General features: G+C 41.2%; 1 protein-coding gene across 5 annotated transcripts in view; it reads left to right on the top strand.

Annotated features, from left to right (window-relative positions):
- The window catches only part of MBOAT1 (membrane bound O-acyltransferase domain containing 1), a 56,564-nt gene that overhangs the window by 25,772 nt on the left and 3,809 nt on the right, over nt 1–26,983 (top strand). For 2 of the 5 annotated variants that reach the window (XM_038127596.1, XM_038127601.1), the window contains exons 4-13: nt 1,265–1,360; nt 4,542–4,553; nt 11,651–11,706; nt 13,916–13,970; nt 16,662–16,845; nt 18,450–18,642; nt 20,817–20,882; nt 21,554–21,657; nt 24,410–24,474; nt 25,811–25,943. In XM_038127596.1, the coding sequence (XP_037983524.1) occupies nt 1,265–1,360; nt 4,542–4,553; nt 11,651–11,706; nt 13,916–13,970; nt 16,662–16,845; nt 18,450–18,642; nt 20,817–20,882; nt 21,554–21,657; nt 24,410–24,474; nt 25,811–25,943 (964 nt within the window). The remainder of the gene's footprint in view (nt 1–1,264; nt 1,361–4,541; nt 4,554–11,650; nt 11,707–13,915; nt 13,971–16,661; nt 16,846–18,449; nt 18,643–20,816; nt 20,883–21,553; nt 21,658–24,409; nt 24,475–25,810; nt 25,944–26,983) is intronic. The other 3 variants (XM_038127598.1, XM_038127599.1, XM_038127600.1) reach the window with 3 other exon arrangements.

A 26,983-nucleotide genomic window follows, 5' to 3' on the forward strand; every position in this document is an offset into this window, starting at 1 on the left:
GGTTGCTTTGTGATCCATCACTGTCACTCACACTGCAGCTTATTAGCCCCCAGGGAGGAAAAACTCATTTCATTTAAAACCAGCCATAATTCGACAAAGGCCTGGCTCTTTTTCAGTTGTCTGCTGCCTGATCCTCTTGTCCGATTTCACCTTTGGTTTTCCCCTGTGGTGGATGCTCTCATGGGTCTGTGGAGGACCCTTCTTGGCAATGCGTGCTGACCAGCCTTCTGAGGCTCAGCCCTACCAGGCACGCAGGATGCGCCATCTCCTTGTGTAGTCTGTTGGTCTTTGCCTCTTCTCCCCTGCATGGATAACCTCAGCTATGGAAGACACCAGTAGACCTGGTCCTGACCTGTCCATGTGGTGCCAGCCTTTCATTCTGGTGTCCCATTTCCCCATTGCATGGTATAATTGGCTTCATGTGTCAGTCTGTCTCCAAACATCCATCCAGTTCCTTCCTCCACAGAATCTTCTTCCTTGCTCATGTAAACACAGGCAGAAGTTACTTGTATGAAAGGCTGCATCTGCCCATGCAGACACTGCAATATTTTCAGTCTTCAGACGGTTCAGCTATTAAGGTGAGAATCATGCTACATGCTACTGCCCTGCCCAACAGAAGTGTGCTACCATCTTGAAACACAGAATGAATTTGTCACATCCTACCTAAGAAATGTTTCTGAAGTGATCTTCTAGGTCCTTTGCAATCTATCTGATTCTATGATTTTTCTGGAACATAGTGTGCTTCAGTATGGAGAGCTGAAAAGACCGGGCTATGTGCCATCATCTCCCTTTATATAGAATCACAGGAGAGAGAATACCTTAAGCTTGAAATATTTTAGTCTTTGCTAGATCTGAGGAAGAGTTGTAAATAAAGAACATTTACAGACAAAAATGCAGTGGATAACTTCAGTGAATGACATACAGTATCATCTGGTTTCAAATACTTAAGTTGGACAGAAATTTCAAAATAATATGTGAAGATGGGAGCTTTGAAAATTCAATTTTGCAGCTTGAACTGATCGTATTTCTTCTTCCATTTTTTCCCCTACCCCCAGAATGAGGAGACACCTCTGTAAGGTTTTAGCTGGGTACACAAAACCATCAGCCCCCTTTAAGAATTTCTTCCAGGTCTTGTAGCACAGCTCCAAACTTTTAAACAATCTGATTTGAAAAAAATCGAAAAAAGCCCAACCCAATTTGAGTGATTCTAGTTCTTGTTGGTACTTGTGTTAGTAACTATGTGTTCTGTGTGTTATGTTTTTAGGTACTCCTTTGTCGTAGCTATGGGATACCTCACTTTGTGCCACATCAGCCGAATATACATATTTCATTATGGTATTCTCACTACAGATTTTTCCGGGTGAGTGAGTCTGCAAACTGGTTCCTGTGTCAATCAGTATGAGTTGATTTCAGTAAGCTGTAAGAATAATTTTTATGTTATCTGTGGAGCACCTGCAATTTTGTTCCCCTTAAGCTTTTTCTGAGGGTTTTGTTGTGATCTTTGGGGTTTTGTTGGGGTTTGTTTTGTTTTGGGTTGGTTTTTTTTTGTTTGTTTGGGTTTTGTTTTTGTTTTTTTTTGTTTTTGTTTTTGTTTTTTTTAAAGAATAAGCGCTGTATGATTTTTGCACTGATTCATTGTTTCTATTGTTTTCTTGCTGGAAGTTGTGTGGTTGGGAAGGTAGAGCTTAGTTAGCTAGCTAGGTTTCCCTGCAGAGCAGCCTGGGAGGACAAGCTGGCCAATCTCTCCCTGGAGCTGTAGGAGTGACATACGTGGCTGATGTTCTGCTCCCTGGTGGTCTGCCCTGAGAGCAGGGTGGGCTGCTCTCCTTCCAGCTTCTTAGGCACAGCTGTCAGCTCTGTGTCTCCTTTCCCCCATTCTGATTTACCTTGAAGCCCAGCTGGAAAGGCCTTTCCCAGCCCAGGCCCTGCAGGGTGTGAGGGCAGGACTCGGGCAGGGGTGAGTTGCTGGTGGAGCTGGGTGGGTAACCCAGGCAGAGAGACAGGAGATCATCAGCTCAGGTTGTCAGCACTGGTTCTCTCGTGGAGCCAGCTTGTGGCTGCTGCTTAAATGGCACAACTTTTTGTATGCTGTGATATGTGTGAAATGGTTTTCATACACACTGTAGTCTCTGATTTCACTCAGAGAAGCAGTGGAGGATGCTTTGCAAAGACAGAGACAGCTAACCCTATGTGCTTTGTTTGTGGGAGGAAGGTGTGCTTTTGTGCGATTTGAAACCAATGTGCTAATCTGTATTCCACTTGTTTAATTGAATGTCTGAAGGCAGAGTAATTAGTAACATACAATGAAAAATTTCTGTAAGCTTGCACAGTAAGTTTTACACGACTCTTCCAAGTCTCTTTCATCTTACAGGCACAGAGTAGGAGAATGAAGGTTTTTGCTGTCTTTGTGCATGTGTCTCTCTCTTTGAGGTGGTGGGTTTCAGCATTTAATTAAACATCAGGTGGTGGAGGGGAAGTTTCTCTCAAACTCCTGAGGTTTTTTATTAGGGAGGCTGCAGTAATGGGAACTCATATGTTTAAAGATATTAGTTCTGTAATTTTTTCTGCAGTTCTTTTAATACACAAAAGCATGTCCTCAAAGAGCAAGACATAGCAAGAAGGCTATAAATGGGATTGGAATGCTATAGCTCAGTGTGTGTAAGAGACAGAGAAATGTGAGAGATCATGCTTTTCTGAATGCTGTGGTCAGAAATGCACTGTGAGGCATATTAACTCTCTCTTTCTGAATACATTTAATAAAGATACATCTGAGACTGGGGGCGAAAGAAGAGGAATGGTGGTTGTTTGTTATGTATTAGGTAGTGTTCTCTGCTCCCTTGATGAAAAAGTAACTGCTTTTATTTAATGATGAGCTTGAGGATAATAATGGCAGTGAAAAAATAATGCTTGAACTTACTCTGTTATTTGATTTTGACTTGATGCCTCAAGGTACACACCAATTCCTAAACTTCAGTCAAAAATAAAACTACCAAGTAGTAAACAAGTGGAAAATGTACTATGGATAGGAACTGCACCTTCATGGTATATTTTAAAAGCTAAGAATAAATAAAAATACTGTAGTGGAATCAATAAAAACTTGCAATCCAAAGTGTTAAAACCCAAGTCACCCTCATAAATCTGTCTTAAAATTTGTTTTCTTCAGCTGTAAATATGTGCCTATTGAAGTTTTTGCACATACCTGAACAGATGTGATGACCCAGAGAGACAAAATATACTCCCTGGACACAGTTTTACCATGTATGAGCAGCAACTGAAACTTCTCTTGCTTGTTCTCCCATAACTGATGGTTCATCATCTGTTGCATGTGGTAATAGGGAATCATTAGGACAGGGCCTGGCTGGGAGGATGGCATTAATGTTCTCCCTCAGGGTTTCAGAAATGAGTGAGACACAACCATGGAGCTGTGCCCATCTCCCTCCGGCCTCCCACAGTTTTGGGTGAATGTGGCTGGGGATATATATTGAGAAGGCAAGACAATGGACTTGGGGGAATCTTTAAGATGCAGCAAAAAACCCATCAGCTGCTGGCTTGTGTTTGAGGTTTTAGTACCACATGAGTCTGGTGATAGCATGTTGCAAGGAGGAAGTTTTAATCCTCATCAAATAGGCACATAACCAGTTCTATTGCCATCAGCTTTCCAATGTCAGTTCCTTGAAGTGTTAAGCCTTGAAGTGATAAGTGATCATTGAGTGTTCCCAAGTGGCAGTGCTGAAAGCCAGCATCCCTCATTCGCTGTCTTGGCCTGCCTTGCGCTATTAACAACTTGCACGCGTAACCCTTTTGAAGTGTGCTTGCAAATACATTTTTGGGGCATTTTTACTAATGTTGGTTGTGCTATTTGTTTGGAGCCCTTCCATTTTGAGAACAGAACTTGCACAATGCAGGTATAGATGGAGAGAGCAAGATAACTTTTGAGTCATATCTTAAGCAAACTGGAAAATGAAAGATCAAGCCGTGGCATATCACTTCCAGGTTACGGAATGAGAAAAAAGGGACTTCTTACCTGCTGGTGACTACTTAATTCTTAACTCCTGCAAAGGGAAGGTTTGGTCACTGAGTCCCACTGTCAAAACTGTGTTCAAGCTGCTTGCAGCTGTTTCTTGATTTAAGAGTTTTTTATGTATTGCATAGTACTTAAGGAAAAACTCGTGTTTTTAGTTTTTTTTTAACAACTGCCAGGTTTTAAGGAAAACAATTTCCAGCTTGCTGCACTTCAATTTTAATTACTTTTTAAAAATGTGTATATATTTTATCAAATTTCTTTCAGTTATATTATTTCTCAAATAAGTGATGATGTAATTTAGGAATTTTCTCTTTATTATTTCCTCAAAAATCCTATTGGTTTTTGAATGCTAATTGTACAATAACTGAATCCTGTGCTTCCTCCTGAATTCAAATCAATCTTTGAGAGAAACATGCATGTTTTATTTTGCTTAGTTTGCCATGACATTTGCACATTGTACCTGGAAAAACTAAATCCTAACTCTTTCTTTCTCTTATTTCTTCTCCTTTATGCTAAGAGGATTATGCTGGTAAGTTGCCTGCCTATACAACTTTATAAAAACTGTAATAATATAATACAGTTTGTGTTTTTATTTTTTGTATCACAGGCTCAGTTTGAGTAAAGCAATACAATAGCCTTAAGGAAAATTAGTTTAAAATAAGGAATCTTGATTCTGATTTTTGGAAAGTAGTACTAGATAGGGCTTCAGTCTAGCAAGCTTCATGAACAAATGCCAGATGCACATGATCATCCAGATAAAATTCAGAAGGTATAGAACTTGTGTCTGTTTCAATCCTTTGCTTGATTTGAGCCGTGGAACATTTTAGTTTCCTCTTTGAATTCTTGCAGTGTCTGAGCAAAATTTCCTAATATTGCAGGTTATTCAGTGAAATGTCAGAGAATGATTGTGCATGTGGGAATTTCTTTCATATATGAGTAGTGGCTGAGAGATCTGGGGTTATTTAGCCTGGAGAACAGGAGGGACCTTATCACTCTTTACAACTGCTTTAAAGGAGGTTGTAGCAAGACTGGGGTGAGTCACTTCTCCCATGTAGCGAGTGACGGAACAAGAGGAAATGGCCTCAGGTTATGCCAGGAGAGGTTTGGATTGGATTTTAGGAGGAGTTTCTTCATGGAAAGTGTTTCCAAGCATTGGAACGAGCTGCTCAGGGAAGTGGTGGAGTCACCATCCCTGGAAGTGTTCAAAAAAGATGCAGTTATGGCACTTGGGGACGTGGTTTAGTGGTGAAGATGGCAGTGCTGTGTTAACAGTTGGACTCAGTGCTCCTGAAGATCTTTTCTAGTCTTAATGATTCTATAATTATTGTTGCCATCCCTTACGGAAGAGAAACTCAGTTTGTGAAGATCACCACACACACTGGCACAGTTTTTAATCTTCTGTTGTCTTAAAGAGACCATAGCTGAAGTATCTGGGAGCAGTTTTGCTCCCCACATGTGTCAAATCTGTAGCTCTTACACAAGTGCTTTGGTGGACATCACTCTCCAGACACCACCTTTGTGTTTGCCATATCCCAAATGCAGAACAGCAGCAGCAGAATCCTCAGCAAACCCCCTAGAGAGGGATGATCGTTGAGAGAGCCCTCTCAAAAAGCCATATATATAAGCAGATGCTTCTGTAACAAGTGTCACTTCAGGCAGTGAATTTTTGCTGGGTAGTTAGTGCTTTGTTGCTGGCTTTTTCCTCTCTCAGTGGCTTCTTGTTTCAACCACAAAAGGAAGGAATGAAAGTACAGCAGCTGTTTTTCACAAAGGAAATTCATATGCTGATGAAAGCAAAGATAGATGTTACCATGTGAAAACACAGAGCAGAAATGTTGTCTGGTCCTGCAAGTTCAGTTGGTTATTTTTATTTTATTGTCTTCTAAATGTATGACATGCAGTACATTGCTGCAGTATCTGTTCCAGCAGTGCTGGGTAACCTCGGTGTGCAGCTGGTCCCCAGAGGCGGTGCATCAGTGCAGGTGCAGGGTGAGTAAGGGGGGGTCAGTCCATTTTCCATGCCTGCTTGCTGCTTTGCTGCTCGGCTGTGTGCTTGTCCACTAGAAACAACACTGAGATCCCTTATCATTGGAGTCACAGGAGCCCTGCAAGAACTGCTGTGTGGGAACTAAGCAGAATTCAAGCAAGCAATCACTACTAGAGAGCTCCATGCATCTAGTGCATCCCTGGACACTTCTCCAGAAGTAAACACTCCTTTAAGTGAAATGCTTCTACCATGAAGGCTTAAGAAATACTGCTTGGAAGCTTTCACACACAGACACACACAAAGGCAACACATCACATGAAGGAAATTGTAAGTTGCTTTGAAGGTGGCAAGTGTGTTCAGTGAAGTGTTTTTCCTCTGATGTACTTCAGTACTTCTTCCTTTTACTGTTGAAAGCAAAAGTACAAGCTCACTGCCAGCTTGGCCATCCCCTTGTCAGCAATGGTTACTGTCACAGCAGGGTGTGACTGTGTGAACTTCCTGTCATGGCTTCAGCACTGCAGAGGTAACCCTGAAATATGTGTTCGCAGTTCTGGAGTCTTGTCTGCTATGAGCCTTTTGACTCCACCTCCTCTCTTAGTGAAATCAGGTCAGTGGAAACTATTTCTAGCAAGCGTGTGCCAGACTTCTCCGTGGGATTACCTAAGGTCAAGCAGACTGTGCTTGGAAAACGTCTTTTCTCTCATAAGCATCAAAACTTGCTCAGCACAGAAGCCAGCCTGTGATGCAGTGAGGACCCCCACAGCGTCTTACAAACGAGACATCTTTACTTCCACTGGCCTGTGCTTCTGGCAAATTTATTGCATTGGGGCAATCTGTATTTAAAAATTATATTAACTGACATGTTTTCATTTGGAAGGTTTATTTAAGGGAGTAAACCCCTCTATTGATCATTCTCTGTAAACGGTTGCGTCTTAGTCTTGTGTTATTTTTCAAGGCATCTAATGTGAGGTAAACAAAAATCCAAAGCTATACCTTATGTTAGATGCCTTGAAAAATAAAATTGTCCCTCAGTCAGTTTCTTGATTTTTTTTTTAATTAAAATTGACCACTATGGTTTGTGTGTAGGAGGTACTGCGCAGCTGCAACCCAAGATTAAACCCATAGCCAATATATAAAACATGGGAAAGGAGGGGAAATCACACCACTCATAAATCAGATTCTGTGTTTCTGTGGTAATTTGTAACTGTAGTACTTAATAGGACAGGTGGAGAGGGTGTGGAATCACCATTCAGCATGTGGCTGCAAAGCAATCAGTAGGTGTTCAAATGTGATGGATTGCAAGTTGTTTAGGCTTCTAAATGTGTTTTATTTCAAATGCTTCCTTCCTAGGGATAAGTCTTTGTGCTTCATCTGTAAGTGAAAGTGTAGTAGGTAGATGTTCTTTTTGAATTCAACCTAATTACTCCCCTCCAAAAACCTGTGTATCACAAAATTTGGGAGTAAGAAAAGGGATTGGGAATTTTATAGTTTTGTTAACTTCCCTTCTTATTTTTAGCACTATTGACCTTTTCCAGTAGAGTCTAAGGGTTAAAATAGTACCATGTTGGAAGCAGTTGATTATGTGTGATAGGGTGCTGTATTTAATGCATTAACTTACTCAATGTTTTATTGCTGTTTAAAGTTACACCTTGCCTGAGAGGCTGAATAGAAATGGCAATTCAATACTCTGGTATTTCAAAGTTCTAATAATCAAAACTCACATGTTTAGGAGTTTATGATTCTTCCCTTCCCCCTCCCTGCCCTTAAGAGAGCGTTCCAGTAATGTCATAATTTTGTTGTGCTCTGCCTTTTGCTGCAGCATAGACATGGTCCCCCTGAGATCAAGTCAGTGGGGAATGGTGGGCAGGAGGAGAGGAGGGAAGAAGATGCTCCTTGCTCACCTGAAACACTGCCTACCCTTTGTGTGAAGTGTTGGCTGATACCTGACACACTGAAAGATTTAGTGTGTGTCATCCCATTGCCACTCTACAGCAGTTTTCCACCTTCCTGAGTAGGGTAGAAAAGAGATCACAGAATCATTTAGGTTGCAAAAGACCTCTGAGACTTTCAAGTCAACTTATGACTGATCACTACCATGTCCACTAGACCATGGCACTGAGTGCCACATCCAGTCATTCCTTAAACACCTCCAGGGACAGTGACTCCACCACCTCCCTGGGCAGTGCATTCCAATGTCTAATCACTCTTTCTGTAAAAAATTTCCTTGGATGTCTAACCTAAACCTCACCTGGTGCAGCTCAAGAGAAGAGGCCAACTCCCACCTGTCTACACCCTCAGGCAGTTGTAAACAGTGATAAGTTCCCCCCTGAGCTTCTTTTCTCCAGACTAAACAATCCCAGCTCCCTCAGTCACTCATCATTGGACTTGTGCTTCAGACCCTTCCACAGCTCCATTGCCCTTCTCTGGACATGCTGCAGCCCCTCAATGTCCTCTGAACTGAACTGAACAGAGCATTGGAGGTGCAGCCTCACTGGTGCCAAGTACATGGGGACAATCACTGCCCTGCTCCTGCTGGCCGTGCTATTCCTGATACAGACCAGGATGCCACTGGCCTTCTTGGCCACCTGGGCACACACTGGCTCTTGTTCATCTGGCTGTTGACCAGCACACCCCAGGTCCTTTTCTGCTGGGCCACTTTCCAGGCACTCTGGAAAATACATATGACATGTCAGGAGGGAGAACAGGAGGTATCTAATGATACCTCCTTCCCACTCACCTTGACAGACATGTCACTTTTGTTATTCCTTTTCTCCTCTGGAGCTGGGAGATTTGAGGGAGAAAGACTGTCCATCTTTTCTGATTAAAGTGCAGGAAAGGCTGACTTGTTCTGTTGGCTTACAATGTGCCATCAATGAGGCAATGACTTCCTAATATAGATGAGGAGAGCCTCTCTCCTCTGTGTTTATATGTAGTATGACTTCAGTGCAGGCTTTACTCCTGCTGCCCTTGGATTGTTTGCATTTTGGTTCTCTCTAGTTTACCATGGGGGCCTTGTCTAAGACAAGTGTCTAAATTTAGACACTTGAAGTCATATGGTTTTGGCTCAGAGCCTGAGGTTTAAAGTTACCCACTTCAGTATTGGCGTGAAGTCCTTGCCATAAGAAACGTATGCAATAAAATTCAATGCAATAAATTGAAGCAATTTGAAACAAGTGTTAATATCCCTCCATAAAGCCAAAAAGGTCAAACACTTTCAAAATAAAAATTTTTGTTTATTGCAGTAAAACAGCTTGATTCAGCGACACCCTCTGTCTCTCCTAAAGATTAAAAAAAATCTGCCTTTTCATATGCTTAAAGGATTAGGATTTATATATCTTTGAAAGCAAAGCTAAATTTTGTCTGGGAAAATCTACTTTGAGAAACAGGATGTTGAAGATAATGGTAAAAACAGCTTATAAATCACTTTTCTTGAAAGCTTAATTGGAATAAAGTTTAGAATGACTGTTTGACAATATTGCTGGAAGGTGAAAAGTCATTGTTGAATTTGTCCATTCCTTGGCTACTATCAGTGGTCTAGGTGACCCTGCTGTACAAACCCCTCTGTTACAATTGTATTCAAGTTCTGTGTATATTTAAGCCTATTCTGAATTTTTTGTGCAAACTTTTTTTAATTGGCACTTCAAGTAGGTACTTCTGAAATTATAAAGGCAGTTTCTGATTAGGTAATTGGCTGATATTGCATGTTCTGGTTTTGGGTAGAAAATGCAAATTACCCACACAAAATTACTTGTGGACTCTTGGAAAAGATCAACCATATTAAGTGTTAAAAAAAAGACCACTTAAAATGAAAGAATGTCTTTTGCCAGTATTTGTGTGTTTACCATGCTCAGCCTATGAATTATCTTGAGAAACTGTTTGATTTATATTAGTGGGATAATCAGGTTGTAAACAGTTTATCTTAGCCATTGGGTTTACATTTGATTGTAACCAGTAGGTTGATTTAGTTAAGAATGGTCCAGAATCTGTTGAAAATCTCTGTTGAACATAAGTATTTGACTGTTATTTTAGACAGAGGCATCACTGAATGTAAGTGCCACCTTTTTTACTTTACCTTGAGAAATCTGTGAGATAAACACAGTGCTTGAACTAAAAAAAAAACCAAAAAAACCCAAAACCCCTCAACTTTTTTCTTTAATTATGTTCCAGAAAATACATTACAATAGTTAAAATTCTGTAATATTTGGCACAATCACCTATGTCTCTTAAAAAAAGTTCCATATACTGGTCAAACTGTGTAAATAGTTCAATAAATGTGTACAAACTCAAGTTTTCATTTCCAGGTTGAAGACATCATTTGTGTTCAAACAGAAACCTCCATCAGGTTAATGTTGTTAATTTATTCTCAAATGGAGAAACAACCCATTGTATTAATCCTCAGTGAAGACAGATCTTTTTTGTGGGACTGGTTTTATGTACATTCATCACAACTAATGCTTTTAAAATAGTGGTGTATCCTCATCACCCATTCCCATCTTTTGGCTGTTGTGGTTGTGAGAGATCTGGGCACTCTGTGCTGGTGTCCTGAGTAGCTGAGAGATATGGAGAAGCAGTGTAAGGGGGTGCTCATCCCTTGCTTTGCCTGCCATGGGTCCTTCCAGATTGCAGATGTTCAGCGCCAGCTTTTGTGTTTAGGGTGCCACAGCCTGGGGAACTGGTCAGTTGTCCCCATGGTTTTTCCTCCCATCTTTCCTCTTACTTTCCTCTAAATGCTCTTGGCTGTGTCCTTTATCCTTGTGGGAACCAGCTCCTGATGCCACCAAACTGAATTTAGTCTTTTCCCCCATTCCTTAGCTGCAGCAGCTCACATTTGCCTTCAGTGCCAAGAAGCTCTGTAAAGCTGGATATGGGAAGTATTAGTGGCCCTACTTGGAGTAGTGGCTATTTCTATGTGGCATGTTTAGTTGGCACCAAAGCTGCTAGGTGGCTGCAAGCCTGGTTCAGGTACAACCAGCTCCTTTTTCCAGGGGCTCCAGATCCCACATGCCCATACACTGCCAGCTGGATGGTGTATCTTGTACAGGCCGTTCACAACGCAGATGCGTGGCCACTAAGCAAGTGGGAAACTGCTGTGCTGACAGCTATTCTGGTATTTGCACACAGTCCTAATTGATAGAGCTATTCATGTGGGGAAATAAGCATCTGTATCTGCAGAGTCAACATTTTTTTTAGGGCACTGAGGAGACAGACAATAGGAGAGTAACAAACAGTAAGAAGAGCCAGAGTTGGGTTACAGCAGCACTGCTGTATTCTAGTGTTGCATTGTATGGGGCTTCAATTTGGTCTTTGCCTGAAAAGAAGCTCAGTGGGCTGCAGAAGCTGGTGTTTCCTGGTGGTGTAATTTCTTCTGAACTGCAATTTGCACTGCTGCACGATAGGGAGATATAAAATAAGGCTTTGTGTGCACTTAGCAATTAAAATTTCCAGTGCAAGTTACTGTGGGGTTGTTTTGAACCCAGGCAATTGTCTTATGCCTGAGTGCCTCCTTCAGCTTTAATTGGATGTTTTCCACTTGTTGCTAATGCAGTTATGCCTTTTAAAGGCGTAAAGACATTCAGTGAGAAAATTGGGAATAATTTGTATTACAAGACATGTAACTGTTGTTTCTGTCTTTGTTATAGTCCGCTGATGATAATTACACAGAAGATCACAACACTTGCATGCCAGCTACATGATGGTAAGAAAAGGAATCTCTTCCCATGTCCTGAAGACAGCATTTATATACCAGTGAATTGTATGGTTGATTTACGGACTGAATGAATGTAGTTCAATGAGTTGTTCCAAATGAAAAAGAAAAATGCTTTATGGGAGAAAAATGAGAAACTTAAAGTTTTGATCAGTTTTTAGGATCAAACTGTCTTTGCAATATCAGAGACTATTGTTTTCCCCTTTGGGTATTCTACTTCCTTGGGGTCCAATTTGGATTTTAGCTAGTACCAGTATCTCCTGTTTAGAAGCTACAGTGCATCTCCATTAAGTTCTCTGAAGCTGTTACCTATTCTCAGAAGTCAAGAACTGATGATACATATGCTCAGTCATTAATGTTAATTTAGCAAAAAATATGCTAGCACTGATATATGCAGTGGTAATATACTCCATGAGTTGTGAGAGATAGAATTCAGTAGCTTTTCCCCAGTGCAGAGAGAAGCACAGTTGCAAGCAAAATAACATTGTCTTCAGTCTTGTGCTGTTCTGTGACAAAGAGCACTATTCTTTCCCAGTAAAATGCCTGTGTCTACTACAGTGCAAAGGCTAAAAATGTCACTTGTTGTCAGTAGCATTATTGCTTGTGCCTATTGATGTTGCAGTGTGAATTTCTGATGGTATGAGGCCCACTGCCTTACAAGCTATGGGTGACTGAATAAGTGCCTTGCTACAGAGTTGTTGTGAACCAGGATTTAGGTGATGGCACATGGGGGTCTGGCATTGTTTGCAAGCCAGGTTTGCACAAGTGAATTTAATGCTTTTATCTGGGTATAATAGATACAGCTGGAAGCTTAGCTAATTGAATTAATGTTGTTGGCATTCATGTTGCTGAGGCTTATCTGCTTCTGTAAGTTGAGTCAGCTCAGGTATTGCTGACTCAGCAATTCCACAGCAATGTGCAGCCAAGGTATACACCTAGGATGTTGAAGGTAAATGACCAGACAGACAGGAAAAAGACAACAGCAGAAGCATTCCAAAGAGACCAGAAATCCTACAGATTAATGATGGTGGAAAAGGCTCATTACATTGCAAACATCCATATATGGAGCAGCTGATCAAATGGAGGCAGCTTGCAATTCAAGCATCAGTGGCAAATTTGTATTTGTAAAAATTTAACACAGCTGTCCTTAAATGGAAACAGACAAACAAAATACCCAGTCCTTTAAGTAATTAAGTGCTAATTGTTTCTCTGAAATTCAGGCCCTCCCAGTATTTACAAACTGAAACAGTGGAGAGAGAATGTAAATGAGCAGCTTATCAGCAATAATTTTTAGGATGTAGGTCCTGTGTCTGTGTTGGTAATTATGGCCAGTATGTTTAGAATAGTTGTGTCAATTGGTGCCAAGCCCCTGATCTTCTGGGGCTGTGCACATGGAGCTGTGTACATGCTCCACACCAAGTGCTGTTGACTCATCCCGTGTAGTTCTGCTGAAGCCAGTGGGATTCCCTGCAGTATGTGCAGGTAAAGCTCTAGGGTGAAGGTTTTGAGGTATGTGCTATGAGTAGTATTTGCTTACCACTGGCTGTGACACAAGATTTTTCCATCGTTTTCCTGGGACATTGAGTCTGTGCTGCTACCTCTGGCCCCAAAGGTCTTGTACACTCAATAGGAGGTCATCCTTCCAGTCTGGACCCTGTACAATTCCAGTTTATTACTGATGTGGATGTTTAGGCTTGCTCCAGCAGCAGGCAGCTGGGCTGCTCGTTCACACCAGTGGAGCTTCTGTTCCCTGAGTGCCTGTTTGCCTTCCCCTGCCCACTCCTCCTGCTGTGAAATGCTCCATTTCTCACCAAGGAGCCAGCGGGAGGCTTGTGCTTAAATGAGGCAGCAGCTTCTGGCAACAGAGGTTTTTCCAGCCCAGCACAGTTTGTAGAGGCTGTTGGGGGTTGCAGCCAGTTGGTGGCATTGCCACTTCCATTGTGTGTGTGGGAATGCTATGGCTGCTCTTCCTGACAGTGTAGACAGGGTGAGAAAGGGGGAATGAGGTAAGGAAGTGGGTAAAGAGGTAGAGTAGAACTTGACATAAAAGTTAGGGATTGAGATGTATTAAAACCACCTGTGACAAAAAATTTTGAAATTATGGCCTTAGAAATTTATTTGTGGGGTGCAAGCATAAGCCTTTGGGAACAGCTTTTACTGTTTGTCTTTAGGAAAGATCTAATGTATCTTTTCTTTCCAGGAATAGGGCGACAAGCTGAGGAACTCACTGCTGAGCAAAATCGGCTTGCTGTAAAGTAAGGATGTAATTATCTGAGTGATTTGTGTCTAAGTTCTGCCAAAGAAGTTGACTGTTTAGGTTGTTTGTTATTTGTTCTTTTGTTTGAGTTTGTTCTTTTTTTTCATTACAATGTCAGGGACAACATAGTGGCCCAGCCATGGAAATGATTCCTGCTACTTTCCAGTCCATGAGATACCAAAAGTCCTACATGCTTTTTCTATCTGCTTGAGAAGTTTTGTTTTTGTAATGCCGCTGGTCATTATCCTCCTTACAACAAACATACCTTCTCCCTTGTATTCCTTTTTTCTTCAGTCTAGGACCTCTGCCTTTATCACCTGTGCTGGTCAGTAAAGCACTGAGGTACTTGGCAATGTCTCATAACTATACTTAAATATATACTCCACATGCAACAGAACAAGTCTTTGCCGGATTAACTCTTTTAAATTCAGGCTAAGACTATACTATACAGACTTGCTGGCTGTTATCTTCATCGGATCTGTGATGTGCTATTTTTCCAAGTAATTACTCCTCCCCTGTCAACAATCCACTGCATAGTAAAAATCCATTTTGGTTTGAGTCTGACAGTTCAAGTGCTGCTTTTCTTTGCCATAATTTTTGAGTGCTGGATTTTATTTTATTTTGGTCTCCCTCCATAATGTTAATACTCCTAGGTCTTCGCCTTATGTAACTTCTCATTTTTCATATGGAGAGAGCACTTCTTTGAGCACCCTTTTTTTCCTAGTTTGTCTCTCAATACAAACTCAACATGGAGATGAATTTGTGGTTTGTTGTTGTTGTGTTTTTTTGGCATTTTTGGTTTGTTTTTAATGAAGAATTAGTGTTACAGAATTACTCTTAGAACCATAACTACTTTTCACCATGATATGTTTGTTATGGCCAAGGAAATTATTTCCCTAATTTCCAAGGCAGAAGATTCAGCCATCAGGAAATCTGCCTATGTACTTCAGAAAGTAAGGGAGTCATTTCTTGAAAAGCAAAACTCTTGTAGGTAGCTGTGACCACATAGTGTCTATTTTTAAAGCTCATAGCATAATTTTTAACTGCACTTGGCCCTTAATTCTAGTCAATTTCTCACTAAACAGTCTTGGATTTTTTTCTTGTACAGTAGATGAGTTCATAATAGAAAAGAAGATGCCAATAACTTAAGTGTCAGTGGCAGACAAGTCATAACTGAAAAGTTTTAAATCCCCTTTGGTAATACGGCCTTTTGTCTTCCCTCCTGTTCTTGGTCTGTTTTTGTTTCTCACTCAGCCTCTGTACATTCCTTTGTGCATTGCTCATGTCTCCCCACCCAACCACGTGCAGAACCCAAGTAGAAATTAATGACTTTATTTTTAGTCTTACTGTAGAGCTAGGAAGCCCACATCATGGACCTGTTTTTGCAGGACAGAAAGACAACTCTTACCACAAGTTGTTTGCTCCATCTTTCTCTGAAATGCTTTCACCAGAGAACATACCATTCAGGCACTAGCATCTACAATAACCAGTAGGGTGAATGCAGAAAATCCTTGCTAATCTAACTGTTTATTCAAACTAATTCCACTTCAGAATAGAAGTAGGCAACAGAAAATGTTTAACTGTTGCTTAGTTTTTCTGCTAGAGATTTGTTTTAGTCTTAAAGAATTTTAAGTGTGTTTTGGTTATGCATGTCCATCTGTGTCTTGGGCAAGAGAGCCCTCAAGCACTGTGCCCAAGTTTGTGTTCTCATCTGAGGCCTCTGTGTTTACTTGAATGGTATCAATTAGGACATTTGTGGAGAGCACTCACTCTAATGCAGTGCAGAAAACAGTGCACAGTTTGGATGTTGGCATTTTCTGTCACATAAAACCTCAAGCCTAACAATTTACAAATTATACTACTGCTGAGAGACCTTTGCATCTTTCTTTTTCCATCGTAATGATCTGTAGCAAAGGCAGTGGATCTTCTTAATTTTACATCAAAATGTACAACCCCAGAAGGAACTGGTGGGGTATGCACTTGCAAAATGGAAAAAAAAAATTAATATGACTTTCATCTTCAGCCATCTTTCAATTAGTATGGTTATTCCCCCCCCCCTTAGTTACTTTTCCTGTTCATGATGCAATACAGGCAATTACTTCCTTTATTTGAACAGTAGGAGAGAGTGCTTATTCATTCTCTTCCTGTATGTCTCACGTGACACTTCCCATTTTTCGAAAGGCTGAACTGAAGGGAGGGTGAGAGCTCCTCCCAGGACTGAGAACTCTGGTTTTAGAGACTCCCTGTCCTGTGGTTTGTATAACAAGGCGGTATGGTCACTGACATCCTGGACAGATGTCCAAAACCAATAACCAGCTTCTCACTCCTGGTGCTGCTGACCTGACCAAAATGGACAAATTTATTACTGTTTTTAGCTAAAATTTTCTAAGATTATAACTTTTCAAATCGCTAGCATTAGTTCACCTGTAGTTTAAGCACTGTGATGTTACCTTCACTCTGACTGCCATCTACCAGAGATCACCAGAATATGACAGCCTGTGTTTTATCTTCCCCAGAACAGATCTAGAGAGCTTTCAGCTGGGGGGAAACGGGTAGGAGAGAGGTGAGGACTGAGGCAGACAGTGTGACAAAAAACATTGGTGAAAGCCTTTGCTATGTTTTACCTTGATTTCTTTTTTTTTTTTTTTTTTTTTAATTTGTTCTGTTGTGTGTGGCTGATTTTTCACAGGTCAAGACCTTCTTTACTGGAGTATTTAAGTTATCTCCTCAATTTTATGAGCATCATTGCAGGGCCTTGCAGCAATTACAAGGACTATATTGCCTTCATTGAAGGGAGGCATGTGCACATGAAACTGTTAGAAGTGAACTGGAAGCAGAAGGGTTATGACAGACTTCCTGATCCTTCTCCAACTGTAAGTTTTAAAATGACAAAGATTGATTGCAGGGGGCAGGAAAGTACAGCTTTGTACATGATTCTCATAATTAAAAGCTAAGAAGAAAAACCAGTTTTGGGTTATCTTGCCAGTAAAGGTTACAGTGAGTTTTTTCTGTCAGTGGCTGCTGCTTTTATCACAAGGTCAGGGGTGAAGGGGCTAGCGAATTTGCCAAATGGGTTTGGCATGCAAATAGGGTCAGTTGTTAATGGGTGTCCTTTGTGCAGCAATGGGAATGGGCTGCAGGTTCTGACAATGACAAGTTGCAGTTCAGCTCCAGACAGAGGAGGAAATGTCAGAAAAACAAAAAAAAGTCAAATTTCCTCCATAGTGCAGGAGCTGTTAGAAGTACATGAATCACTGCTAATCAGAAACTGTAGCCTGTCCAGGTGGTACACTTACACATTTGAAGATGACTCAAGAGGTAAATTTTTCACATAGTTTTAACACTGATCTGGTTTTATATTTTTTTTATATTATTTAAAATGTTCTTAGAAAATAGCCTTTTTGTAAAGCAGGATAGTGTAGCATGAGGTCCAGATTTCCTCTTTTAAGGTGACACAGAAAGTGTAGCTTTGTGAATGTGTGCAGAATGTCTCCTCTGAAGCTGAGCATGTGCTTTTGTATAATGATTCCTGTTGCACACAGTTGTCTTTCTACTGACCCTAGTGGTGTTAGTTCTAATTTACATTACTCTGACTGAGGTCAGAATAAGGCCTATATTGTGGAGGATGCAAGTCAGGAGAGAGTATTAAAATCTGCATAGAAAACAATTTCACATTACTTTATTCCAGAATTTGGAGAATATATAAAAAGAGATAAAAAATGAAAAGGGTAAAAAAAATACATGGTTGTTTTAATAGTATATTGACTTTTTATTAGCCTTTTGAGAACATGAGTCAATATTCACATGATATTCAAGTGCCAGATTACTTTTTAATTACAGCTGGATCAAGAAGGGTTTACCCATGGTGTGTATTTGCAAACAAGCTTTGAAGTACTGCAATGATTGTCAATAATGGTGTGTAGGAAGCTAGGGAGCTGGAATAGAAAACGTGTGGCAGAGCACATACCCTATATGGTGGGTACAAGTGTGCTGTAACAATGCAACTCTTTTTGGACAGGTGATTTTTAGCAAGACTTCTGGCTGGTAGCTGGGTAGTAAGACCTACTATTGCACAGAATATCAGCGCTTCTGGCTTCCAGGAGGAACACAGTCTTTAGTCCCAGGAGGGGACAGTACATTAGAGAAGTTTTTTGCTTTCCCCTGTAGGGCTTGGTTTGTTTCCTTTCCCATTTTAGAATCTCCACACACTGATGTGGAGTCTGTCATGAAGTTCATCACTGATTTTGACTTGTGATTCTCCTAGGTATCTACAGGTAGTTCAGTAAACCAAATTAAACTAGAGCTGTGACTCTGGCCTTCTCTCGGTTACCTCTTCTAAATTAATTAGTATCAACTTTGACACTGGTAACTTTAATGGTTCTTGAAGCCCATTGTTTTTTGTATGTCATGAGCACTGCCTTGTTCTTCCCTTTAAGCAAATGTTTCTAATGAATGTTTCATTGTTTGTGCTTTTTAGGGAGCAGTGATGTACAAGCTGTGTATCACACTAGTATCTCTCATTTTATTCTTGACACTTACCAAGAACTTTCCTATGGCATATATTATTGATAACGAATTTCTTGATAAAACTCCCTTCTTGTCAAGACTTGGTTACCTGTATGTTGTAACACAGGCAGCAAAACCAAAGTATTATTTTGCATGGACGTTGGGTAAGTCTGGCTATATTATGTACTTTGTGTGTAGCAAATAAGTTCCTAAATGGGGGAGGAGGTCTGAAACCTGGGATGGGGGGAGATGTGTTCCTTTAGGCAGTGGACCCTGTGCTTGTTGGGGGGCTGATGCTGGGCCTTGCCTCTAAAGCACTGTGTGGTCCTGTATACATCTTGGCTTTGAGGAGTCCAGAGAAAAGATTTGAGAACCATGGGGAGCAAAGAAAGTGTTGGGAAGGACCAAAATGTCTGCAAGGAAAAGGGAGAGGAGAAGTAAAGGGGCTCACTGAAGAGGGAAGCAAATTTTTTTTAGGAGCAGTCAGACTGGTGGTCAAAATAATCTTTTTGCATTTTACCTTCATCTTTTACATGTTTTGCCATCTATGTGTGAGGAGTCAAATTCTTTAGGCCAGGCTGAAAATCTCCTGGATTTTTTTGCTGATATTACAAGCCATTGTGTGTAGGGGAGATCCTGGAAGTCCAGCAAGGAATGCATATACCTTGAGGCTGAGCAGGGTGTCACTGAGACTGGATGGAGATAGCCAGGGAGATTCATTGTGAGGCTGTGATTAAACTGCTGGGAATAAAACAGTCAGATTCAGGGAAGGCAGCCAGGACTTGCTTGTGTGGGATGGGAAAGGCTTTCAGATAAAGAATGGCTTGCTCACAAACTTACTTTTGTGGGATGCAATGTTAAATTGTTGCCTCCATTTTTTCTGGCATTATAGTTAACTGGAAGGCCATTATTAAAGAGATAAACTAAACTTGCATTTGTGACAAGAGCAAGCTGCAGAGGCTCTAGAAATGTCTTACAAATGAGGCAGAAAAGTATGCATTGCATAGTGGAGGGTGAGGCCTCATCTATTCACATCCCAAATCCAGGCAGCAGAACAGCAGGCACTTTATCCTTTTTTTATCCTTTCCCAGTTTTGCTCCCGGTGGCATGGCCCAGGGCATTACGAAAGCCCTGCTGAGGGCCGATAAATGCTTCCTGTCCTCAGGACAGGACAGGCACGCTATTGTGTGGGAGCTGCACCGCCCAGATCCATGGAAAGAAAATTCGGCTTCTCGCTGGGATAGTTCTGGGAACACGGCTGCTAACCTAACTCCCAGCTGCCAGTGAAACCACTTTGGGCCCGAGTGCCTCCAAGCAAGGAGCTGTGAAAGCCATGCACAGCCCGAGCTGTTCCAGTCTGCAGGGAAAGGAAGCTCTGTGGAGCTTGTGGGGATTCGCTTTTGCGAGCAGCCTGAGGGTGCACAGTTGTGACTTTTCTGTGCTTCACACCGTGCTCTGCAGACAGCAGCCTGGGAAGCAAAAGGCCAAGGGGGATGCTATATAATTATTGCACATCCCATGATTCCTGGTTTCTTGGGAACACGGCTGCTAACCTAACTCCCAGCTGCCAGTGAAACCACTTTGGGCCCGAGTGCCTCCAAGCAAGGAGCTGTGAAAGCCATGCACAGCCCGAGCTGTTCCAGTCTGCAGGGAAAGGAAGCTCTGTGGAGCTTGTGGGGATTCGCTTTTGCGAGCAGCCTGAGGGTGCACAGTTGTGACTTTTCTGTGCTTCACACCGTGCTCTGCAGACAGCAGCCTGGGAAGCAAAAGGCCAAGGGGGATGCTATATAATTATTGCACATCCCATGATTCCTGGTTTCTTGGTTTTGGCCAAGAAACACTAACTATTTGGTCCCTGCTACCTTGGAGCAAGGAGGAGCAAATCCAGGAGTCCACTGCTCTGAGGGGATGGTTATGTGCAGCTCCAGTCTCTGAGACTGGGCAGGATCCTCTGGGCCAGCTTCAGGCAGGGTTGTTCATTGTTTGAGGAGTTTTAAGCAGGAAAAAGATGAAAAACATGGAGAGTTTTCTTTCCATCAGTAAAATCTGTCTCATTTAGGAAAGTGGAAAACAAAACAGAAAGTTTCAGGTTAGAGAAGGTTGCTTGTTTATTTATTTATTGTTAGTCTTCTTGCTTATAATTAGGTTCCCTCCCTAGTTTTGTGCACTAGGGCTTCTCCATGAGCTTGTGCCTGTACTCACAGCATTTACAAAGTAAAATCTTGGGGAAGAAATGCTGACCTTTTTAAAGAATAACCAGGCTTGTATTTTGTAAATGACCTGGAAGGAAAAGCCTAACCTGTATTTGCGCTTCCCTTTTTCTTCCTATGATCCTCAGTGTTGGCTGCAACTAGTGATCCGGAGACAGTAATGAATTCTCCCTTCTGTTTTCTTAGTACTCCAAGTAGGTATTTCTAGCAGGGGCACATTGAAATCAGAATCTTGAGACCCAGTGATGAGGTGACTCCCAGGCATTCTGGGAGGGGAGGTGGTTGATAAGAATGCATCCATGTGTAATGCCTACTGTTATCCAAGCTTTTACTTGCTTTAAGGTAGCTATGTGTGTAACTGAAGTTACACAATATTTGGTTCATAGAGATGTTGAGGCACTTTAGTGAGGCACTCAGCAACAGGATTAGCAAAAGGCTTTGTCTGCAGACTTCTGAATGACAGTCTTAATTAACATAGTCATGTTGGAACTCTTAATAGAAATAATAAGCATGTCTTTAAGATAGTACGGGTTTTTTTTTGAATTCTGGAAAATGCTGTGACATCCAGGTGCCCTTTTGAGAAAATTGCTCATTCATTTTATGGTAATATCTGTCTCAGATGAATAATAAAGGCCAAATAATAGGAAAAGTGGTTTGTATTCATTATTTTATTCTTTCTTCTGCAGAAGGAGTAGCTAGTCTTTCCTCTTGTGTAGCCTTATAGTAATAAGGCTTTTGCAAAGAAGAAGCTTCTCCTAGGAAGAGAGGTTGCTAATCCTACAAAGCTGTCTTGAATATTTGTTTAGTGCCATACTGACTTGTAAGAGTCAGTCTGATTTTGACCTGTTTTGCTTTGACATTGCAGCAGATGCAGTCAACAATGCAGCTGGTTATGGATTCAGTGGAGTTGATGAGAGAGGCACTTTCCGCTGGGACCTGTTGTCCAATTTGAATATCTGGAACATTGAGGTGAGATAAAGGAGTGGCTGCATTGGCATAATTATACAGAAAGGAGCATGATAATTGGTAAAGGCTTTACTGAAAGGAAAGGACATCTATGCTACCAGGCTGCTTCTCTTTAGCGCGAAGAGGTTTTGTATTTTATTTGTTGGACAGATAAAATGCATCTGTCTCACAGGCTTCCTCATGCTCTGTACTCAGGTTGTATTTCTAAATAGTTTTGTGAGGGCTAAAAATAATGATATCAGATATTTAATAAATGAGCAGTCAATTACTGTTAGATTGAGGCTGAGCTCAGTGGGTCAGTAAATTGTTCACAGCTATGATTCTTCACCATCTGTGGTGTGTTCTGTTTATTTACTTCTAACAATCTTTCACTTTTGTAGCCCAGTTGAGATGAGTGGTGGTAGTGAAAGAGGCTGCCACAAGTGGCACAGACACGTGCAAGGGCTGAACTGCCTCTGGTATGTGGAGAAAAGCAAGGGTAGGAGACATAACAGGTACAAACCAAGCAACCTGAGTGGGAGCTGACAGGGGCACACAGAGCTTAGGTGGGTGCTGGTCTAGAACACCATGCAGCGAGCCACACTGCTGCTCAAAACATCTCTCACTCCTTCCTTGTGACTGCTGCATACTTTTAAGATCCATGAGCCTTTTGAAAACTATTCATGTTTGTGTCTCTAATGCAAAAGATGGCCCATATAACTTGTTTGCCTTGAAGAATATTTTGTGAGTGCCAGTGAGATGTGGAAATATTTGTGTGTCTGTGACTGCTTTCTAAAGGCTTCTTTTTTATAAAGAGGAGAAGCCTCCCTCTCTAATTCTGTAGTTGTGATTTTAAAAGTAATCACAGATAAAAATAAGTTGATTGCTTTATTGCTGAACAATCTGTGACTAAGTGAATGTGCTGTAACAGCTCTTCTCAAAAATGAAATAACTCCTGTAATTCTTCCTTGAAGATGCCAAAATTGGAAGTCTCATTATACATTCCCTGTTTTACAACATTCTTTCTCTTTTTCTTTTTTAACCGTGATTAATCCTCAGTGTAGTCCTTGATGACTACAGGATACAGAGCCCAGAATGCTTTACACTTCTTTATGACAGCAACACCCTAGATACCACTCTTAGATCTTGAATCTATATCTGATTCAGTTTTGGGGCAGGAGATGATTCTTACTTTGATGGGCTGAGGCAACTTGTGTTTGAAGGAGGAAAGTAAAATGTAGCCAGTACTCTTCAGTCAAGCCAAACGAAGGAACCTTTGCTCCTCTCTACCCACTGAACTGATGGCCTCTCAAAACTTACTTCCTTTACAGGTCACATGGGCAACAGAGATCAGAAAATGTTTCCAAGAGCATCAAATAGGGTGTTGTCAGATTTTTTCATATTTCCAATGAGAAAAAGAGAGGCTACGGAGACCACGGCTTTGGCTAAGCCTTGAACTTCACGTGCCAACAGCAACGCTGGCAGTTGAAGTGTGATTGTACAGTGTATACAGATCCAGTCTATATATTCAGCAGGTATAGCCACCTGCATGTGTAAAATTACCTCAGAGCTAGGAACTTGAGTGCTAAATGTGACTATCTGATCTGTAGAAAAGATAAGCACATGGAAGGGGTTGTGTGGGCCTTAAAACATGACAGGGTCTAAGCCCACGTGGGGAACTTGAAAGCCTTGGCAGCGTGCTTGTTTTGACAGCCAGCAACTACTTCCTCTCTTGGTAATGTAACAGGGGAACTTAAAGGAGGCCAAAAGAGAGTGACAATATTAGCTGGAAGAGAAACTGTGTTTTTCTTGGCTTCTCATGGTGCAGTAATGCAATTAAAATGTGGCAGTACTGCATTGGGAATTGTTAATCATTTTAACTCTTTAAATGCAGAGGATGAAATGCTAGCTTTAAGGATTCTGCGTGGAAGTGCAAAGATATCTGCACATTCCCCTTGGAAGCCTTTGCCCTTAATCCATTTTTTCAGTCATTTTTTCCATCCCTTGCCTCTGGCTGATATGGCATAATATTGCGGTGTCACTGAATCATGTCCCCATTTGGCCAGGGTATCCTTGGAGGTTTCTGCCAGCAGGTGAAGGACCGAGGTGGAGTTGGGAGGTGAAGTTGATCAGCAGTAGGGGAACTGATGCTGAACAACGGAGTCCAGCAGTCCCCCAAAGTTGGGGGACCTCAGAGGAGGAGGTATGGGTGGTTCTCTCAGGATACTGGAGTCCACTCTGGTTTCTCAAGCTTAGTGGTGGTCTGAGAATTGGCTTCTAAATTTAGTCCTAATTTTTTTGCCCATGTTTCTCAGTCTTCCCCCTTCCTTCTCAAAATAGTAATAGTAATAATAATAATAAATGTTTTTTTAAATAACACTTTGTTTTAGTACCACTGTAGGGAAGTCCAGATTGCATAATAGGTGACAAAATATCTCTTCCAGAAATAAAGCTGTTTATGAACTGAAAGGAAGGCCAAGCATATAAAACAAGAAAGCTTCTCAGAATGCCCATTATTTGAAAAGTAACCAAACACTGTATTTAATTATATGAGACAAAGTGAGATTTTAGAGCTAATGCCAAGTATTAGCAGTGAGCCATCAGCCTAGTTAATGTCCCTCCCAAGTCATATTAGTATAATGATGGATTGTGGCACCGTCATCATAAAAGTTAGCTGCTAGAATTAATATTTTCCATGTACCTCCTCACTAATTTAAATTGAAAGTAGTATTTTACAGGCTTCATTGCTAACATTTCATGTGAACTTCTTTCTTAGACTGCAACAAGTTTTAAAATGTACATTGAAAACTGGAACATTCAGACAGCTGCCTGGCTGAAACGGTAAGAGTAATGAAACAGTTAGGTGCTCATGAGATCCAAAAGCTCTCCATGGCCTGGAAAAACGCTGCTTGGTAGCTCTCATAAATGTAAAGCCTTGTTCTTCCTTTGTTTCCTGTGTCTGTAATAGTTGGTGCAATACAAGGGTATTTGGTGCTGTAAAGTTTTATTGCTGCAAGTGTAAAATGCTCCAATTTTATATATGAGCAGCAAAGTCATAAACAAACTGCTCAAAACTTCCATAACAGAAAGCAATAGCATTTTGTTGTTTCCCTCCATTAACTTTCCTCTACTGTTTTGCTTTGCTATGTTTCCCATGCTGAGGTGAGTCTTGCTGTGTTATTGGGATCCAGAAATTCAGTGAGAAAGAAGGTCAAAATCTTCAGGGCTCCAATGTAGTCTGGTTTGAAGTTACCCTTAGATGCTTGCCAGGCAGTCCTTGTTTAGGATATGGGGAAGATACTCATAGCACTGAGATGATCTCATATTAACCTGTGACTGTTAAGGCACATATTATAAATACTAGCATAAGTCCAAATTTTGTAGATGGGACTGTGTCTCATTACTCATTTCACTTTCTGGTATGATTAAAGCTCAGCATACAGTCAACACAGTGTCTGAAATGCATACACAGATTTATTGTAGTTATTGTAACTATAATGGCTGTAAATCTATGCATCTTAAAAGTCAATGTCTACTATTTTTCATTATTCAAATGGTTCCTGGTAAGAAATGCAGTATCTTGACTTGTTTCTGTGGAGCACAACATTTGATTTAAACTTCAGATAGCCCAATAGACTGGTTGTTGTTTTCTTGAACTGTTATCCTTGCATCTTGGGAGTAAGATTTTTTGCTGCTAAAGTTAGCTGGAATTCCCTGTTTTGCAATAGTTTACGGCACTCCCTGTTGTTCCCAGCATCTGCCAGATAACTGTGCCTAAAAATACCTCTCTTCACTAGAGTGAAGGGTGGGGTCACATCTCTTTGTCTTTCAACTTGCTCTTGATCTGTCATCAGAGTTTGGAAGGCTAACGTATGATTCCAGATAGAGATGTAAAGGTGAACAAAGTCTTGCCTGCCCTTTATTCCATTATTGATTTAAATGCTTTGAGCATCAGAAATATTTGTACAGGCACTCTTTGGGAACTTATTTGCATATAAGCATGCTTCCTCATTCCATCTAAACCTCCATTTAAATGAAGGGAGAGTGTCTCATGCCCTAGCCTGTGACTAAACCAAGATAAGACAGCTAAGAAAACAGAGTAAGACCTTAGAAACTGAAGGATTTCAAGCACAGTGGCCAGTGTTCAACCTCTTCTGTTTTGTTTTCATTTTTGCAGTGTCTGCTATGACAGAGCTCCCTGGTACCCTACAGCTTTAACATTTATCCTGTCGGCCCTGTGGCATGGTATCTATCCTGGATATTATTTTACGTTTCTCACTGGAATCCTTATCACACTCGCAGCCAGAGCAGTATGTACCTTTCATTGTTCTCTTCTAAGGCTAGACACTCTCCAGCTGTCAGCTGCACCTTCACATGGTCAAGCAGCTTGTCCCTGCTGTGAGCCCTCTTTCATGCCTTTGCAGGCTTGATGTTCGCTGAAACTCTGTTCTGTATTTATGCTAATTGCAAAGTACCCAGCAGTTATAACCAGCACCAATTCTGGACGTGATGCACTACTGTCCCTGGCTGTCAGAGGAAATGTTGCTTGAGGATGTATAGTTAGGGGTGCCACCAGCTATGTCCATGCAGTCAAATTAGCTTGGGATTCAAGGTCATGTTGGGATTCCAGACTTCTGCTGGGTCATATTGCCTGCATGCTGGCTTGTAATTAACTCTGGGCCCAGTCTTGCACAAGAAGCTGCTGTGGGTTGAGCATTAGCCCAAACTTGAACAATTTGTGTGGATGCAATTGATTCAGTAAAATGGTCTCTGTGTTTATGGGCCTCATTTTGTGTAGAGTCGCCAAAGACAGAATAGGGTTCATGCCTCACTGTTGTTAAATTTATCACTGCTGATCTTTCAGGCTGAACCAGCCACTTGTGCAGGGCTGGGAAGCACCACTGTTGTCTTTTGAAGATGACTATGGATAAATAACCAGGTTAATCCGAAAGGAGAATTAAACTAGTGACCAGTATTAACCACTATCACTAGAGCAGGTTGCTTTGCCTTTCATTTATGAGGATTTTACAGATGTGAAACTAACTTAAAATCTCTAGGGAACAGCACACTCTTGTAGGTAGAAGCACTTGCTTGTTCATTTAAAGTAACTTTGATTTACTGTTGATAACCAGTAAGAAATGAAAGCCAGGAGGGAGGAACAGCTTCCCTCCAAAAAAAACATTGCACCAGACATCCAGAATGAGAGTGTCTGCACCTGTGGACAGAGCAAACTGGGGGCAATTTCTCTGTTTGCCACTGGTTGAGATCTTGAAAATGCCAGTATGTACATGTCTGTATTCCTGCTCCCAGTGCTTTTTAACTGGTGAATAAACCTTCCTGTGTTACTACT

Source organism: Motacilla alba, chromosome 2 (assembly GCF_015832195.1).
Source record: "Motacilla alba alba isolate MOTALB_02 chromosome 2, Motacilla_alba_V1.0_pri, whole genome shotgun sequence".
NCBI classification, from domain to species: domain Eukaryota; kingdom Metazoa; phylum Chordata; class Aves; order Passeriformes; family Motacillidae; genus Motacilla; species Motacilla alba.